This window comes from Sus scrofa, chromosome 4 (genome assembly GCF_054392235.1).
Source record: "Sus scrofa isolate SSC_HxYL_T2T_F1_AM1 chromosome 4, Sscrofa_HxYL_maternal_Yorkshire_Landrace_v2.0, whole genome shotgun sequence".
NCBI lineage: Eukaryota > Metazoa > Chordata > Mammalia > Artiodactyla > Suidae > Sus > Sus scrofa.
This window is the reverse complement of record NC_139386.1, coordinates 21293108-21312564: the sequence shown is the minus strand read 5'-3', so window position 1 is coordinate 21312564 and position 19457 is coordinate 21293108. Positions and strand designations below refer to the sequence as shown.

General features: G+C 38.0%; 2 protein-coding genes across 8 annotated transcripts in view; one reads left to right on the top strand and one right to left on the bottom strand.

Moving 5' to 3' along the window:
* Positions 1 to 19457, bottom strand: part of LOC110260233 (uncharacterized) — a 748649-nt gene that overhangs the window by 528874 nt on the left and 200318 nt on the right. The gene's annotated exons all lie outside the window — the stretch shown is intronic.
* Positions 194 to 17357, top strand: MED30 (mediator complex subunit 30). 2 transcript variants are annotated; one of them, XM_003135161.5, is made up of 4 exons: positions 194 to 513; positions 5681 to 5839; positions 7768 to 7872; positions 16964 to 17357. In XM_003135161.5, exons 1-4 carry the CDS (start codon positions 337 to 339, stop codon positions 17057 to 17059), a joined length of 537 nt encoding a protein of 178 aa, XP_003135209.1. In that variant the 5' UTR covers positions 194 to 336; the 3' UTR covers positions 17060 to 17357. The 2 variants fall into 2 exon arrangements, with proteins under 2 accessions (XP_003135209.1, XP_013851986.1); XM_013996532.3 differs by lacking the exon at positions 16964 to 17357 and adding an exon at positions 10566 to 12248.

Genomic DNA, 19457 nt, shown 5'->3' with positions numbered 1-19457 from the left:
CCCACCAGCCTTCCACTGCGCGCACTGCCCCCTCTAGCTGGAGTGCAGCCGGTGATTGGCTACTCAACCCGTTCGCCCAGCCCACCTGGGCGCCCAGTCCAATCCAGGCCAGCTTTGCTCCTAGACAGGTTCCCAGAGGCCCGCCGAGTGGGCGGTCCCTGTGACGTTTAATGACGCGTGACGTCACGGTGGCGGAAGTCGCTGCCGCTGTTTTGAAATCAGACCGCCTGAGTCCTACAAGCTCTTGGTCAGACCGAGGCCAGCGTCCGCCCACCGTTCGGCGTACCCCCCGACGCCTACTCTCCAGCCAGGCTGACCTGACGCCGCAGCCCCGCCATGTCCACCCCTCCGTTGGCGGCATCGGGGATGGCGCCCGGACCCTTCGCTGGGCCCCAGGCTCAGCAGGCCGCCCGGGAGGTCAACACGGCATCGCTCTGCCGGATCGGGCAGGAGACTGTCCAGGACATTGTGTACCGCACCATGGAGATCTTCCAGCTCCTGAGGAACATGCAGGTGGGAAGGAGGGCGGGCTGCGCTCCTGGGCGTGCGTGGAGAAAGCGGGATGCTTCTGCAAGGGAGAGTGCGCTGCCGTCTTAATCATTTGGTGGGCCCTTGGGCCTCCACGCAGCTGCCCTGGGCAAACCTGGAGCATGGGGTCGCCCCAGTCTACATTCAGAAGCGTTCCCCAGGAGGTGTCTGTCCCCGAGAGTCTGCGATGGAAAAGTGATGTTTTCCATACCGGATATCTGGGAAATTGAAGGCACATTTTCTAGATTCGACCGGGTTCTAGGCAAATTCTTGAATCTTTCAAGGTAAAGGTGGGTTTCCACTACACTCTTTCGATTACTTTAACCACAGAATGCTTTTTGAGGGTCCAAGGAGTTGAATTCAGATTCTGCTAGCCATTTTTGTTAAACGTCTTTATTTTGGCAGAACTGACATACAATAAAATGCATTTATTTAGAGTTTTGGCATATAGGTACTTGTGAAACCATCATACATCACCCCCCCTCCCCAGTTTCCTCATGCCCTTTTGAAATCTTTATTTCTGGCCTTCCATTTACAGGCAATCTCCCATTTGCTTTCAGGCACCATAAATTTGTTTGCATTTTCTAAGGTTTCATATAAATAGAATTATACTATGTAGTTTTTTCTTTTTTTTTTTTTTGTTGTGGCTTTCACTCAGCATATATTAATAGTTCATTCATTTTATTGCTAAATAGTATTCCATTGTAGAAATATATCACAATTTGTGTACCTGTTCATCCGTTGATGGACATTTGGGTTGTATCCACTTTGGAACCATTATAAATAATACTGCTATGAATGTCCACCTGCAAATATTTGTGCAAACGTGTTTCATTTCTGTTAAGAAGATAGATGCCTAAGGGAAATGTCTAATATTTTAAGAAAGTTTTCCGAAGTGGCAGCACTGTTTCACAGTTCCATCAGCAGTGTTTGAGCCATCTGGTCACCCCTCATCTTTGCCAGCACTTATTTTATGTCTTTTTTTTTTTTTTTTTTTTGTATTGTATGTCTTTATTTTGCAAATACTTTCTCCCAATATATGGCTTGTCTTTTCATTCTCTTCACGTTGCCTTTTGAAGAACATGCATTTGAAATTTCGATGGAATCCAGTTTACTGATTTGCTCTTTTAGAGATTTTGCTTTTGGTCATAACAAAGAAATCTTTGTCTAAGCCCAAAGTGACAGAGATTTTCTATGTTTTCTTCTGGAAGTTGTATAGTTTTAGGTTTTAAATTTAGATATATGATCCACATGGAGTTAATTTTTTATATTATGATAGATATGGATCCAAGTGCATTGTTTTTGCATTTGGATATCCGCTTATTCCATCCAGCACCATTTTGCTAACCCACTTTATTTCATTTTTTGTTTTTTTTATGGCCACACCTACGGCATATGGAGGTTCCCAGGCTGGGGGTTGAAACGGAGCTGTAGCTGCTGGCCTGTGCCACAGCCACAGCAACTCTGGATCTGAGCCACACCTATAACCTACACCACAGCCCATGGCAACAGTGGATCCTTAACCCACTGAGCAAGGCCAGGGATTGAACCTGCATCCTCATGGATACTAGTCAGATTCATTTCCGCTGAGCCATGACGGTAACTCCTAACCCTCTTTATATGCTTGCTTATCCCAATGTTATATGATGTGGATATCATACTCGTTGTTTTGTTTGTTTGTTTCATGACTGCTCCCGAGGCATATGGAAGTTTCTGGGCCAGGGATTGAATCTGAGCTACAGCTGCAGCCTACACTGCTGCTGCAGCAATGCTGGATCCTTTAACCCACTGCACCACAGCTGGAACTCCTCATTCTTGTTTTATGGATGGGGATTTTATGCTTCTGAGAGGTGAAGTGACTTGTCCAAAGCTAGTGAGCGCAGGGTAAACCAGGTCTTCAAACTCTTAGAACTTTGGAACTCTTATTTCAATGGGTACATTAAAGAATGTTTTATTGCCTTTTTTTAAATGTTTTTTTTTCTCCTGATTCTAGAAGTAATATGATTGTATAGAAATCTTTTAAGACCACGTCAGTCAGCCAGTATGAAATAAAATACAAAAGGAATCCAAGAGAAGATATGAAATCTTTGGCAATTGTTTTAAAAATTAATAGATTAATATCTAAAATGATTAAGTATGGATTAAATGATCTCTTGGAATTCAGCAAATATTTACTTTTAACCTGCTGTATTGGACTAGTAGAGCTAATAGCTGACCTTTATCAAGTACTTTTCTTGGTCAGGTACACTGTTAGAAGAACACTTTTAATATAAGAACATTTATGAGTGAGATGGTGATTGACGAGCTTGTTTAGCTAAACATCTACATTATAGTGTATACCAAGAAATCTTAGGCACTATTATAATAACTTATACTCTGTATAGAACATTTGTTCTCTCATGTTCACCGCTCTGTCCCAGCTTCTAGAGCATTGCCTGACACATGAAAAGTGTACAGTAACTTTTTGAAGAAATTGATTGTTGCCTTCTTTGAGAGGCTGATGCTCTGTATGAAAATTAATACCCAAACTTTCTAGTGAATTTGAGGAAAGCGGTTCTTTACATTTCAAAGGATTTTGTTTTCCTTTATGAAAGGATTAAGAGTTCTTTTACATAGCACATTTCTAAGTGACTTTTAAGTAAAGGTTTATGGATAAATTGATTTACAGAAGTAAAATAATCCAGATTATACTTTAAAACCTCTGTGTGTGTGCACTATACGAAATACAGACATATAAATATAAGGAACTACGAGTCCTTATTAAGAAGAAAATATGGGCAAAGTATTAAACCTAGTCAGTGCCATAATAAAGATAGAGAGTGCTTCTGTATGCCTGATGTAATCATTATACTCATTATTATCACCCAAACAAGAAAGCATGGATCCTTTGAAACTTTTATCTGATTTGTTAATGTTTGTCAAAGTTCATAAATTGAAAGGTCATGAGAAATCCTACATCGTATTGGGGGATGAACTCTTAATGCTTTTCTCCCTTAAACTGTTATGACTAATTCAGTCTTTGGTACTTTATCATGTTTCTTTGAGATATTATCCTCAGTATTTTAATGCTTAAGAATTTCCAAAAATCCAAATAAAAGCTTATTTCAAATAATTTCAGAAGCTCCTTTTCCTTAATTTATAAACCACATTATTATTACGGCAAGTTTGGAAATATGAGAAAAGAAAATGAATTATTAAGCCTATGTTCCTGTTACATCTTTTATCAACCATTACACCTTTTTATATATAGGCTTTTCCAGGATTTTTTCCCCCATGTTTATGGTTTTACCTACTTGTGTTTTTGGTTTTTTTTTTTTTTTTTTTTTTTTTGCTTGTTTTAAAGGCTGCACCTGCAGCATATGGACGTTCCCAGGCTAGGGTTCGAATTGGAGTTGCAGCTGTCAGCCTACGCCACAGCCACAGCAACACCAAATCCAAGCCACATCTGTGACCTACACTGCAGCTTGCAGCAATGCGAGATCCTTAACCTGCTGAGTGAGGCCAGGGTTTCAACCTGCATTCTCATGGACATTGTATCAGGTTCTTAACCTGCTGAGCTACAATGGGAACTTGTAACAATAGTCTGTCTTGTTTTCTTTCTTCTCCAAACTTTGCATTTTTTTTCCAAACATTTCTACCTCCTCTGTTTAGATAAGAAAAAAAAAGGGGAATTGAGGTTTAGAAAGACTGGACTGATCTTCTAGCTATTTTACAGTAGTTAGGGTCTTGATTTTAGGTCACTTTAATCCCCAAGATAAGTGTATCAGTGGGCACTTATGTTGAAATTGCCTCATATACTGGAAAACATGGTTACAAATATTGTTAATTCTAATATTAGGGTGCTTTCAGAGTTCAAAATGTGGGAATAAAATATTGTAAAGATGTACAGAGAAAGTTTCAGTACTGCACAAAAGGCATATTTGGTTCTCAGTAAGTAGTAGTCAATTTCCATTTATCTGTGATTTTTGTCATTTCAGTTTTTTGTTGTTGTTTTTGTTTTAATGGCCGCACCTGCAGCATGTGGATTTTCCTAGGCAAGGGATTGAATCTATGCTGCAGCTGTGGCAACGCTGGATCCATTAACCCACTGTGCTGGCCCAGGGATCAAACCAGCACCTCTGCAGCGACCCAAGCTGCTGCAGTCGGATTCTTAACCCACTTCACCACAATGGAACCTCCCTATTTTTGGCTTCCTTTTATAAAATTCCTGAATTAAATAAGCATTCAAGAATAAGCATTCAAGAAAGAATTATCAGAGCAGTTACTAATAAAGTATTAACTATGTTCAAGTACAGATTGACCTGCACTTATGTCTCTTGCTATTAATTTCTTCTTAAAGTAAAACTTTTGGTGACAGATTTCTGTTTTAATGCATGCCTTAAGTATCTTAATTAACATAGTTAAGGTACTTAGAGATTATTTTTGCAGCAGTGGCAGTATACTCTTTTTCTCTGCGGAAAAGTCTTCATCTTCACTTTTTTCTTTGCTTCTTCTTTAAATCATATTTTGTTTTTAACTTCCTGGTTGAGTTCAGCAGCTTGCTGCCTTAATATAATAGTAATTAATATTAACATTATGTATTTTTTAAGTTATAATACAAAGTTGTAATATAAATATAATCGAAAGTTAAGAGGAGGAATGTATTTCAGCTGATCAGAGAGACTTATCCTTCTTTTCTGCAAGTACTTCACAGTGCTGAGAACAGTAATCCTAGGAGCTGATTAATAAAGGAGCATGGGAGTTGCCGTTGTGGTGCAGCAGAAACGAATCCGACTAGTATCCCTGAGAATGTGGGTTCGATCCCTGGCCTTGTTTAGTGGATTGGGGATCTGGCATTGCCGTGAGCTCTGGTGTACGTCAAAGACACAGCTTGGATCCTTGGATCCCGAATTGCTGTGGCTGTGCTGTAGGCCGGCAGCTGTAGCTGATTTGACCCCTAGGCTGGGAACTTCTAGATCCCGAAGGTGTGGCCCTAAAAGCAATCAATCAATCAGTCAATCAATAAGCTATATATTAAATTCTTAAAATTGCACTTGATTGTGAGGAGCAGTTTGATTTTTAAGCATTACTTAAACAATTGTTTCTGTTTGCTAACTTGACTGAAATAAAATCTTGATTTTCATTACTCTATGTTTTTGTTTTGTCTGAGAAGCTGCCCAATGGTGTCACTTACCACACTGGGACATATCAAGACCGGTTAGCAAAGCTGCAAGATCATCTTCGTCAACTTTCTATTCTCTTCAGGAAGCTGAGACTGGTCTATGACAAATGCAATGAAAACTGTGGAGGGATGGATCCCATTCCAGTAGAGGCAAGTTTTAGAGGTAGAGGAGGATGAATGGAAGATGTAAGATAGTCTCAGGACATTTGTGATTTTTTTTTTCTTTTGTTTTCACACTATTGCCAGATTTTTGAATTATACTGGCTTTAATTTTGACTAGAGAAGATGAAAAATATATATAAAATTAGTACTTTCTTCTCATGTTCATACTTTCTTGTAGACCATGGCGGATAGCGAATTTTTATTGTTGGGAGGAGAGGGGTTGCTGCGGCAATTTTTATTATTGCTCTCAGTGTTGTCTCCTTTTAATTAAGTCAGTGCATGATGTTTTAGTGGGAGTTTTAATAGTGTTGTAAAATACTTTTAAAATGGTTTTCATGTAAATTCTTCATGGATAAAAGGTTATATTTGTATCATTAATAATTTAACTTATGGAATCACTCTGGCTTCAAAACTTAAATTTTTAAATTTAATCTCAGATCATAGACAGATTTTAGTTAATTATGTATATGATATTTTTATAGGTGGCCCTTTCCTCTTGACAGGTTGTATCTGTGCCACCAGAGGTAGCTGGGAAGGTTTGGCTATTCTCTCACTACACATAAAGACCAATTTCACATCATCATTGCTTTCTTTTTTGAGTGATCAGAATGTATGGAGTAAACAGAAAAAAAAGAGTAAACTGTAATACAACCTGAAAAGAACTGATCAGAGATGTTGGAGATCAGAAGTGTAGTTGACATTGACAGATGCTGCAGAGAAGTCATGGAAAATAAGGAATGAAAGCTGTCCAGCAGATTTTGCTAGAGGAAAATTTTTGGTATGCTGGAGCAGAGCTCAGTGAAAAGGTAGTAGCAAGAAGTCAGAACCCGGTGGGTTGAAGATTAAACAGGAAATCAGGTACTGGATCCAGCAAGTGGATATCCAGCTTTCAAGAAGCTTAGATTAAAAGCAAGAGAGGAAGGCAGTAAACGGAAGGAGAGATGGAGTCAAGGGTTTGGGGTTTTCTCCCTCCAAATGGGAGAGACTAGAGCATGTTTAGATGACAAAGGAAGAAAAGAGCAGAGAGAGGTCGAGGGGAATAAATAACGAAGACCAGGAGGACAGAGGAGGCAGAGCACAGGAACGAGACTGATTGTCTTTAGGAGGCAGGACCACTCCGCCTGCATTAGAAGAAAGTGGTTGTGGATGTGGGCAAGTTTATATTTGTCCCAAGAATTCAAAGAAGTTTGGCCAGCCTGACTCCTGGTTGTGCCAGTTACTTCTCGCTGTCCTGTTCTTGCACTGGTAATAAACAGTGGAAGAAACGAGATAATTCCCGGAGTCTCTGTCACATCTCTGAAGTTTATTTCATGAAGCGAAACTTCATCACAAACCATACCTCTTTAATTATAATTCTGCTAAACGTTTCACTGCTGTATAAATTTTTTTCTTCCACCAAAAAACCGTTCCCCCAACTAAAAGAAGACAGCTAGAAACCTATGTAGACACTGAGGTTTTTAGATAGCAGATAAATGACATTTACTTTACATTATTATTATTTATGCAATAAATGTCCATGAAGTTCCTTTCTTTCCAGTATAGATGTATCTCAATGGACTATAAATTTCTTAGGAATAGGAATCATAGCTTATTTGTCATTTTTGCAGTGTCTCCTCACCTGGTGTTGGGAGATTAAATATCTACTAATTGAGTAGGATATTATTACATTACATGTGACAATTAATGTTGTTATAATGATTGCTTTGCAAAAGAAGCATAAAAGCCTAATATTTGGCTGCACTGAAATGATTGACTTCTAATGCTTTATTTTTAGGCCATCACTTGGAGTAAAATGCATTTTTATATTATTAAAAGAAAAGTGTAAAAACTGACTTTAATCAGATGCATTAGCTATACCAGTATAGCTGGAAACTGCGTGTCATATTTTTGACTTAACTTTTGTTTGTCACTCCCAGCAACTTATTCCATATGTGGAAGAAGATGGCTCAAAGAACGATGATCGGGCGGGCCCACCTCGTTTTGCTAGTGAAGAGAGGCGAGAAATTGCTGAAGTAAATAAAGTGAGTCTATATGTTTTATATTTTCAAATTATTGATAAGAATTACCAGGGAGTCTGTGTAACTCAAAAACATAATTTGAATGATAGACTTTACCGGAGGTTGTTTCTGTGGCAGATTGAACCTATTTAAGAGTACAACCCAGAACTCGTAGGTAAGCAGGAATGCCATCTGAATAGGCAGAAGAGAGACTGCAGAATTCAGGCTAAAAAGCTCTTAGAAAAGCCTCATCAGCACGCAGTCACAACCCATTTACTTTTTTCTTTTCTGGACAGAACTGTAGCCCTCTAGCTGACAGCGTATTTGAAGCAGCAAATGATAAAAATTTACAAAATGGGAAATGTAAATGTCTCAACAGCCGAATAAGAATTGAGCGGGTTATCAAAGCATTGCCCTATCCCACTCTCCACCCCTGCAAAAGTTCCTAACTTGAATTTACCGTTGAGTACTTTCCGCATTTCAGAAGCTGATGTTCAGATAGTTCTTTTGAAACATAGGGAAATAAGCAATGTTGTCAGTTCATTCTCTGTTGGAAACATGGCTTACTAAAACCTAACAAATAGCACACAAACTAAAACTACCAGTCTCTGTCTTTCACTTACAAATACATGCCACCCATCTCCTGCCTCACTCCTGAAATTCTTAAAAAATGCTAGTTAATAGAATTCATCAGGGTATAAATGAATCCACCACAGCCAAAGAGGGATTTCTGAGGTATAGGAGGATGAGTCAGTTTACATATATATGTAATGTCAGTAGATTAAACTGGAAAAACAATTTTTAAGCAAATCTAAAGGACATTAGATAGAATTCAGAGAATGCTTACAACTATTCACAAGATCATCTTTTTTTTTTTTTTTTTTGTCTTTTTGCCATTTCTTTGGGCCGCTCCCGCGGCATATGGAGGTTCCCAGGCTAGGGGTTGAGTCGGAGCTGTAGCCATTGGCCTACGCCAGAGCCACAGCAACACGGGATCCGAGCTGCGTCTGCAACCTACACCACAGCTCACGGCAACGCCGGATCGTTAACCCACTGAGCAAGGGCAGGGACCAAACCCGCAACCTCATGGTTCCTAGTCGGATTCGTTAACCTCTGCGCCACGACGGGAACTCCCCAGATCATCTTTTTTTTAAAAAATCTTTTCACTTCAGATAAATAGCCAACATATTTTATTAACTGGTCCTATTAAAAGAGACATAAAATGCTTTACACCACTATGTTTAATATTCTTTTAGAATATAGCCAGTGAAACAAATAAATGTAGGAAACAGGATTATAATATTATGTACAAATTTGTTAAGCTTGTACATAACATAATTCAACCTTGTTAAGCTCAAAGATGTTCACTGAGTTTCTGTCATGGCGCAGCAAACAAATCCAACTAGGAACCATGATGTTGCGGGTTTGATCCCTGGCCTCATTCAGTGGGTTAAGGATCCAGTGTTGCCACGAGCTGTGGTGTAGGTCACAGACACGACTCGGATCTGGCATTGCTGTGGCTGTGGCATAGGCCAGCAGCTGTATCTCTGATTAGAGATATGACCCCTAGCCTGGGAACCTACATGTGCCGCTTGAGTGTGGCCCTACAAAGCAGAAAAAAAAAAACTTAAAAAGAAGTTCCTTGATTAACAAGTTGAGTCAATAAGTATTCAATAGAAGAATTAATACAAGATTGATAACATTTTTCCATAACTCTATAATCCAATTAATTATAAGATCCTATTCACAACCACAACAATAAATATTAAGTGTTTAGGAATTATCTCTGTGATATATGTGACTAAACTTAAGATATTATATAAAAGAAGTTTTGAAAAATTGAAAGAACACGTTAAGTTCTTAGGTGGGCAATAAATATTCTAAAAATGCTAGTCGATTATTTCATAGTTTTAATGTAGTAAGAATCCAGATTCAAATATAAATTCTCTTGACATTACACAAAAGTAATAATGTTTTAATGAAATACTAATCAAAAAACAAATCCAAGTAAAATCCAAATTGGAATTTTTTTCTTGAAAGCATACTTATATATTTGTGTGTGTGTGTGTCTTTTTAGGGCTGCATATGGAGGTTCCCAGGTTAGGGGTTGAATCAGAGCTGTAGCCACTGGCCTACACCATGGTTAGTTCTTTGTTCATCTGTGGCACCACCTAAGTACTGATTTCCAACTTTCCAGAGTCAAAATTATCAGACCATTTAAAAGTTATTTATTCGCTCTCCCACCCCACCCCGAGTTCTCCGTCTTGCCAGGTCTGCATTGAATGCTCTAAGCCTGCTGTTCAGCCCCTGTCCTGGGCTTTCCTTCACCTCTTTTGTTGGTTTCATTATCTCCTGTCTTCCTCTTCCGTGGTTTATTTACTCCCTCGTTGGTCAAGTACATACATCAGTGATGTCTTCAGAAGGAATGCAGGGACAAGTTTTTTTTAGCCTTCACATATCTGTCCAGTTGATCATTTAGCTAGATATAAAATTATATATTGTAAATTAATTTTCCTCAGAAATTAAATGGTATTCTTCCATAATCTTCTCATATAGTGTTTGGCAAACCTTAAAAGACCGGATAGTAAATATTTTAGGCTTTGTGAGATGCATATGGTCTTTGCTGCTATAAAAAACCATCCTTATCTCATGGGCCTTACAAAACAGGTCGCATGCTGTGGTTTGCCAGTCCGTGTCTTGTTTTGTTGTCTTTGCAGATGGAGGCTGTAAAAGATCTGGTGAGCATCTGATGCTTAAACACAAGCCATTTGTGTTGGGAAGTGAAGCACTAGAAAGCTAATCACAGGCTTTGTGAGTTGGCTTCATCATAGCGAGATTCAGAAGCAATTGGCTCTTTTCTTTGGGGGACCTCCAACCATCATTTGTGGAGGTTTTTTTTGTTTTTGTTTTGTTTTTAAGAGCTATTCAGTTTTTCCAGAGAAGAATCCTCCAGTGTCCACACAGAATGACAGTCTCTTGCTTCCTGGCCTTCTGCTGTGCTGGTGGACCTGAATCCCCAGCTGTTCAGTTTCATAGGAAGCAAACCTCTTGTTCCCTGAAAGATGGGGTGGCATACAGGAGAGGGTACTCAGTAACCTTCTGGGGAGGAGGGGGAGTGAACTCTGGGGGCTCGCTGGTCCCCACAGCTGTCTCCCTCCAGTGTCTGTCCCCAGGCTTCACATGCTGCCTGCGATGGCACCTGTCTCCCCTGCTCACGGAGGATCAGCCTGTTCCCGTGGCCATCCTTCCGGGCTATACCATAGTTTCCACCCATGTCATTTACTACTCCCCTTCTACTTGTCATCTTAAAATGTGCCACCCGGCATCTGCGATTATCTCCTTTCGGATCCTTTTTCTCCACATGGACTTAGAGCTTTTGCATTCCTCTCCCGCCATTTTATTACGGTTTGAGAAAAAAGAAAAGATAAGCCCTGTGGACTAAACACATGTGTTTATCTGCAGCAGGTTTATTTCAGTATACAAAATAGACAGTATTTCTGATGGTTCATCTGCTTATGGAATAAAAGCCCATATTTTAAATTCTGTGTTCTCATTTATACTTCAGGCATTTAAGAACTCTTTTTGATTTTGATTAAATCATTTGAATCTGTTGAATTTGCCACTGTACATGCTTCTTGCTTTGGGGTAAAGTTTGTTTTTAGTTAACATGGTATTGAGCTGATTGAAGATTATTACAGAGAGCAAAGACTCCATTAAATGTTTCAAATTAAACATTTAAAGCTTAGCCCTATATTTCTACAGGATTCATTCATTTATTTATTTTAAAGCTGCACCTGCAGCATATGGGAAGTTCCCAGGCCAAGGGTCAAATTGGAGCTGCAGCTGCAGGCCTACAGCCACATAATACCAGATCCAGCCTGCGTCTGTGACCGACCTCACAGCTTGCAGCAACACCGGATCCTTAACACACAAGGCCAGGGATAAAACCCTCATCCTCACTGACACTGTGTCAGGGCTTAACCTGCTGAGCCGCAAGGGGAACTCCAAGAATTATTTTTTTGAAGAGAATTTAGAAAGTGTCATCTCTTGAGGGGTAGGGGAAGTACTCATTTGATTGCCTCATGGCTCTCTCTTCCTGGGAATTGTTACTATAACTTGAGACAGGACTGGAGAATTTAGTAATAAACAGACTTCCCCCCCAAAAAAAATAATGGGAGAGGACTAAGATTTGGTTAATTCAAATTGAAATCACCCCTAAAAGGTAGGAAAGAATAAAGTTAATAGTTAAAAACCAAGCAAAGTGGATTTTTTTTTTGACCCAAAGAGGTTTTTAACCTTTTCCTTAAGACATCATAAATTTGAACTGAATGTAACATATATTCCTACTGTTAACCAAATTATATATAATTAGTGCTACTAATAAATGTTTTCTTTGCCAACTTCTTCTTTGTATCTCCTTTCAAGAAGATTAAAATATAATTGAAAGATTTTAAAGCACTGAGTAAGCTCATGATCAACTGATACATTTTTGTCTTAATGGCACGCAAAATTGAGTATTTCTGTAAAAAAATATGCTTTTGTTTTTGTTTTGTTTTTTTGGCTGTTTGGCATGTGGAAGCACCTTAGCCAGGGATGGAACTGGCATCATAGCAGCAACCCCATATCTTTAAACTGCTGCACCACAAGAAGCTCCTATTTTATCTTTTTTTTTTTTTTAAATTATTATAGTTGATTTACATTCTTCTCTCAATTTCTGCTGTACAGCAAAGTGACCCAGTCATACATCTATACACACCCTTTCTCATATTATCTTTCTTCACATTCTATCACAAGTGATTGGACATAGTTCGTTGTGCTATACAGTAGGACCTTATTATCTCTCCATTCTCAATGTAACAATTTGCATCTGTTAACCCCCGAACTCCCAGGGGAACTTCTATTTTAAACAGCCACCTTTAGGTGATAAAATGTTGACCTGATCTAATTACATAATCACACAGATGCTGTTAAATTGATCTAAATTGATTTAATTTTTTCACTGCAGTTGACCCCTAAACAACACAGGTTTGAACTATGCAGGTTCTACTTATATGCAGGCTTTTTTTTTTTTTTTCAATAAGCTACTACGGTACACATGGTCCACAGTTGACTGAATCTATAGATGCAGAGCCACGGACACAGAGGGCAGGCTGTGAAGCTTGTGCATCCTTGAATTTTGATGCTGTGGCAGATCCTAGAACCAATACCCCGAGTTGCTCAGGGGTCAGTGGTATATCATTGTGTAGTTGAAATTGTACAGAACAAAATAGCCATGATTTTCTTATTTAACCTATGGTCTCCTTGGTTCTCACAACATACATACCACTAATGCCTACCATAGTGGCATGAAGCTCTGAGGCATCAAGTTTATAGTCAGTATTTGACATAAATCATCAGATGACAGAATGGCCTAGTTTTAATAGTTAGATTTTTGTCTTTTTAAAATACTTCATTTTCTTTTCATATACCTTGGAATCCATAAGCCCTAATACGCAAGCAAAGGATGGACACTTGTTTGGGATGGTATATCTTAAGGTTGTCAGAAGAGTTCTGTTTTGCTTAAAACTATTCTGTTGACGATAAAATGAAATCGAAAGAGATAGGTGGGTAATTTTTGCAGAACTGTCATTTTGTTGAGTCCATGCCTTTAGAAATTAAAGCATTTTTGACCAATTGCCACAGCCTTTGTATGAATATTAAATTACATGGTCTGACTTAGCATCAACATATTTTTTAAGCATCTCCTCTACTTTCACATTCACCTGTTAATGTAACAAATTAGGCACAGCTGATGGATTTTGATAATAGCAGCTGTCAACCCCTGTTAACATCAATCAGTGGCAAGACTGTATATATTAAATTCTATATCGTGTCATGAAAATGTATTTACAGTTTAATCACTAATAAGCATAACTGTCAGCTTTGCTGTTGATATTCTCATGATGTCTTTTGACTCTAGATATTTTACTTGTATGCTCATTTTTTTAATTTAAAACTTTGGGGCCTCCTTGAGACAAACTAGCCAAATGCCTTATATCATACTTTACAAAAATATTACTCTTCCTTAGAGTTGAATATTACCTTGAAAATATCCCACATTTTTCTAGTTCTCTTATTTTTTAAGAGTCAATGAGGCTAATTTTTTAAATGCGCATATCAGAATTTATATTTCCAAGTCTTTTTTTAATTTTTTTACTTCCAACTTCCATTTACTTCTTATTTTATACTGAAAATGTGATCACTAAGCTTATTTCAGCAGACTTGGCCTTTGAATGGTTTTCAGCTGTTTCAGAAATTTCTTCCCACTTTTCCACGGACATAGATTCGTCACCATTGAAATTATGTAGGAGAAATGCATTGCACACATTTGCCCAGTGAACTTTTTTTGTTTGAGTTTAAATCATATTTCTTCTCCTTCAAGGATTTTAACGGTTCCTCATTACCAGCTAACAAGCCTCAATTTTTCCTCCTTCTACTCTTTTTTCAGCACCAACTTTTCTAGACCCCAAACAAAAATATTTTCCTTGTTTGCTGGCCCTACCATTTGAGATTCCACAGCATCAGATATTTTTCCTCTGCCATCTGCCTTAACCAGGTTAGGGTCTAATCCTTTGGGCATTATCTTCCTCCTCCTTGCTGTTGAATTTCTTCAAGGCAAGGGACCATTTCCTAACTCATTTTTCCTCCCTTACTGCCAAACCCAGAGCTAGGCACATAATACCCCCTCAGTAAATATTTATGGGACAGAAATGTGTTATAGGCTCAGAATTCCATTTCAAAGAGAAGTTCTAAATTTTTTTTAAGTGACCATATTCAACATATGTCAGAAGGTACTAATTCAAATAATTAAAAAAAATCAACTCATACTTTTTTCTCTTCTATTTATTCTTATTCAGTTGCTCCTCTCCACTTCCCTACTGAAAAATGAGAATTGAGCAGGGAATCATGGTAACTGAAGTCACAGCTTAGGGGAGTGATGGCTCAATGGAAAAGGGCAGCTGCCTGAACCATTTTGAAGCTATGAATTAGTTCAGTAAACTAAACTTCCTGGTTTTCATGACTTGTGTCTGTGTAACTAATTGTCGTCTAATGCATGGCTGTAAAGAAAGTAGAACTGGCAAGGGCCTAACAGATTATATAATCCCATTTCCTAGACAAGAAAACTGAGAATAAGGAATTTGTTGAAGATCAGATAGCAAGTTGAAACAAAGCTAGACCTAAGACTGAGCCCTCTGACATCCCAATGTCAACTTTTACTTGTATATTCCTGTTTTGCTGCCACCTTGATTGCCGGTGGAAGTGTCAAGTTTCCTGGTTCCTAGGATGACAAAGACTTTATAGGCTTAGTACTGATCATCCAGTCATTTGTTACCTGGGTCCATTTCGCCTTTTTTTTTTTTTTTTTTTTTTTTTAGGGCTACACCCTCTACATATGGAAGTTCCCAGGCTAGGGGTCGAATCTAGGAGATGTAGCCAATGACCTACACCAGAGCCACAGCAACACCAGATCCTAGCCACATCTGCGACCTACGCCACAGCTCACGGCAGCGGATCCTTAACCCACTGAGTAAGTCCAGGGATCAAACCTCCATCCTCATGGATACTAGTTGGGTTTGTTACCACTGAGCACACAACGGGAACTCCCTCTGAATCCATTTGGGTAGATAATACAGTTGCTTAAAAAAACTTCCACATGCTTATGACAACAGAACAGAAGATGGGCCATGTGGAAATTGAACAAGGACACTGAGTACCTAAAGTACCAAAGATACCTAATAGCATCTTTTCCCCAAGATGTCTTGAACATGGGCTTTATGATACTGAATACTGCATACGTGCCCTGTGTATTGGATGGTCAGATGTTTTATTGAACTGTGTTGTGGTCTCTTTTCAAATATGAATTACATTTAATATTAAACATTAAAGTATCTTTAAATTGCTTTTCTATATTCCAATAAGAATTTCTTCATCTTCCCTTTTAGCTTCTAACCTCTTCTCTCTCTAACTCTAGACAGAATATGAGCAACTTATTTAATCTGAGTTTGCGCTTTAATGAAATCAAAATTAAGATTTTTTAGGCCTCTTTATAATGTTTATGTACTACTTTATATGAAGGTATTTTAATATCTTTAAATTAACAAATTAATTTCCAAATGTAATATTTCCTAATTGTTTTAGTATTATAATTAATAGTAAACACTTTGGGCAGAACTTCTCTATTTTTATCTTATTTTATCTAAGCAGACATTTGCCACATAGGATTTGAAGAAAGAATGCTTAACGAGACGTTTATAAACCGCGGTCTAGTAGAAACAGAGATGGAGAGATAGAGTCATGTGCCATGTGCATTCGGGGCATTGGCAAGTCTTAGTTGTGAAGAAGATTCTCGCAGGGCTGTGCCATCTAGTCCTTGGTTTTCAGAACTAGAAGTAGATCACACTTCATGCTGAGGGCAACAGTGAATTCTGCCCCATGTTTGAAAGATCAGTTCTATCAGGCATTGCCTTTTTATCATACTTTATATTCTATATTGACGGTTTATGTTCTGTGCCTACCAGTAACATCTGTTGAATGCTTACTTATATTCCAGGCACAGTTCTTACACCTTTCACGAATCGGATCTTTTAATCCTCATAACAACTCTTATGAGGTGGGCTCAATTATTATCCTCATTATTTCTGATGTGGAAACTGAGACAAGTAATTTTTCGAATATCATATATTTAGTTAGTAAAGGAGTGGAGTATAAACCCAGAGAGAATCTGGTTCTAGAGGTTGTGATCTTAACTGTTGTTATTCTGCCTCTGGGAAAACCTATGTACTTAGGTTTTATAACAATTAAATATGTAGCTTATTCTCTTTGGTGTAGTAGAAGTGGAGGAGCAAAGGGAGGTGGGGCCTGGAGCCACAGGCCTTTGCGGGCTCAATTAGAATTCATTATGCCTTTCAGTGAATATTTGTGGCCAGAAAAGGATTGAGGCCTTCTGCCTTAAGGAAATATTTAGCTGAATTACTGTCTGAATCATTAGAGTTCTAACTTACGACATTTTCATCTCCTAACTTCGGGAGACCCATATTTCATGAAACATTTTTGATAAATTCTTTTGTTTCTACAGAAACTCAAACAGAAGAATCAACAGCTGAAGCAAATTATGGATCAATTACGAAATCTCATCTGGGATATAAATGCCATGTTAGCAATGAGGAACTAAACTGATATTTAAATTTCCAGCTTTACATGCATTATACTGTTTTTTTTTTCCCCCTCTCAAGTATTTTTTCCTTTTGAAGAAGATTATTTATCTGCCTTTATTCTAGTCACTAGAATTAAAGTTCCTATTTTTACACTGTGGTGGATTTTTTTTAAAGCTGTTCTATGAAAGATTATTGTAATAAGCTTTGATGGAGTTTGTTTTTGGTTAATCTTCATGGATTGAATAATTGTTTTTTAAAAGCAAAATAATTAAGTTTTGTAAATAAATAAATTTGTAAATAAATTTCTAAATTTGATCAATGGTTGTTTTGTTCATTTCATTACTCTTTTAGGAGAAAATTGGTTTAAACATTTTTGCAAATGAAAATATCAAATTCAGTCAATATGTGGTACAAATTAAACATGTTAAGTCACCATTGCAGCTCAATTTTTACAATTTAGTTCAAGTCTTAAACAGGTTAGAAAAAGAAAATAGTTAACTTGTCTTTTGCTCTAAGTTGATGAAATTTAAGTCACTTTTATCATGATGTTAAGTGTCTGGTCTTAATTGGAATGATCTCTCTCTAAAAGGAGAAAAATAATTTGCTCAAATCACAACCATGTGCTTATTTGCTACCTGCTTTAGGTAGGCCAAGCAGCAATCCCCTCCCTGATTTTTCAGATATATGCTAAAGTAATCTCAAGTACATTTTAAGACTTTAAATGAGAAAGCTCTATGTGACAAGCGCTTTTGTCGACTGGTAGTCAATCTACTGTCCTTTATAGGTCTGCCTACAGGAGATTGTTTCTCAGATTATAAATAATGTATCCACAAATGAGAGAATTGGCTTCTTTGCAGGAAGGATTTTTCTCAGCCTGATCCAGAAGCCCCTACATTCTGGCCTTGGTTCTGAAACAATAAATACTACTCTTTGACTTCATAGTATAGAGATTCTCTGGAGGGTACCAGCTTCCTCTGGGGAGGGGCCTGAGTGGTTGAGGATGAAGGTAAAGAAGAGGCCTACTTGGAGTTCCCCATCATGGCTCAGCGGTTAATGAATCTGACTAGCATCCATGAGGACACAGGTTTGATCCCTGGCCTTGCTCGGTGGGTTAAGGATCTGGCATTGCCGTGAGCTGTGGTATAGGTCGCAGATGTGGCTCTGATCCTGTGTTGCTGTGGCTGTGGCATAGGCCAGTGGCCACAGCTCCAGTTTGACCCCTAGCCTGGGAATCTCCATATGCCATGGGTGTGGCCCTAAAAAGCAAAAAAAAAAAATCTAAGAAGAGGCTTACTTTTCATGTAAGGTACCCTTTAGTACCTTCAGAGTTGTATAGAATTGAATATCAGTAAATGTATGAATGCACATTGCCTGTTCAAAAAATAAGTAAAATTTTAAGTTATGCAGGGTCTCACCTCTAACAAGTAGCAGAAGCACAAGACAAGCCATGGAAACATCTTTAGACCCTCTAACTGCCCCCCCTTTTTTGCATCTTCTTGTGTTAATTGCGACATGATCTTATCAGGTCTTGGTGAGCCTCATTTGGGTTAAAGCAGAGATAGGAAAGAGCATAGGAAAAAGTGATATGAAAGCTCCAGCATCCTGGTAATGAAATTATCTCTAAAATGATTTGGAAACCTAAGGCCCTCATTCTTCAGACATTAGATCCCTTGGCACCATTATAAGCCAAAATTTGTTAACTTGACAGTTTGATGAAGTTCCAGTTTGATTCATTTTCTTTCCTTAAATTCCCAAGGAAGTTTAAGCTGGGTAGAGGAGTCTTTCAGCCTTAAACTAAAATGTGTGCTTTGTCCTAAAGCTCAAAGACTTTTTATCCTGAGTGTTCTTAAATTTGTCCAGCGTAACTGGATGACTTAAATTTTATTTAATCCTTCAAAACATTTGTGGACCAAGGACTGATTTTTTTAAGCCTAAATTGAAATGTATTCCAATGGGTATGTTAATGTATTTTTTAACATGATAGCCATCTTGAATTCTTTCACATCCTTTTTTTTCCCTAAGAAATCGAGTTAATATATTCAATATTTTTAAATTTCTATTTTTACACAGGGTTGAATTAATTGTACACTAATACATTTATATTAGTAAATGTATGAATGCACTAATAATGCATACATTTTTTCGGAAAATTTTTACCATTGTCAAAATGTAATTTGCATTCCAAAAACAGCTCAAAACTTATAAAGAAAAGTAAACCTATATTTTCTCTGTGTTTCGAGGTCTTATTCTTTGACAAAGGATCGCAAGATTACTAAGTGGCATTCTCCTGACTAGAACCACCTTAACCTGTTTGAAATTATTCAGCTGTCTTTTTGAGGTGTAGTACCTCTTCAAGTTTAGTGTATACAGAATCAACTTGGGTGCACTTTTAAAATAATGCAGATTTTGGATTTA

What these genes read in the sequence shown, in the direction of transcription:
- MED30 (XM_003135161.5), top strand. Translation starts at nt 337, where the DNA reads ATGTCCACCCCTCCGTTGGCGGCATCGGGGATGGCGCCCGGACCCTTC. An exon ending in AGCTCCTGAGGAACATGCAG is followed by an intron (nt 514 to 5,680) that starts GTGGGAAGGAGG and finishes TTGTCTGAGAAG; the next exon opens with CTGCCCAATGGTGTCACTTA. An exon ending in TGGATCCCATTCCAGTAGAG is followed by an intron (nt 5,840 to 7,767) that starts GCAAGTTTTAGA and finishes TGTCACTCCCAG; the next exon opens with CAACTTATTCCATATGTGGA.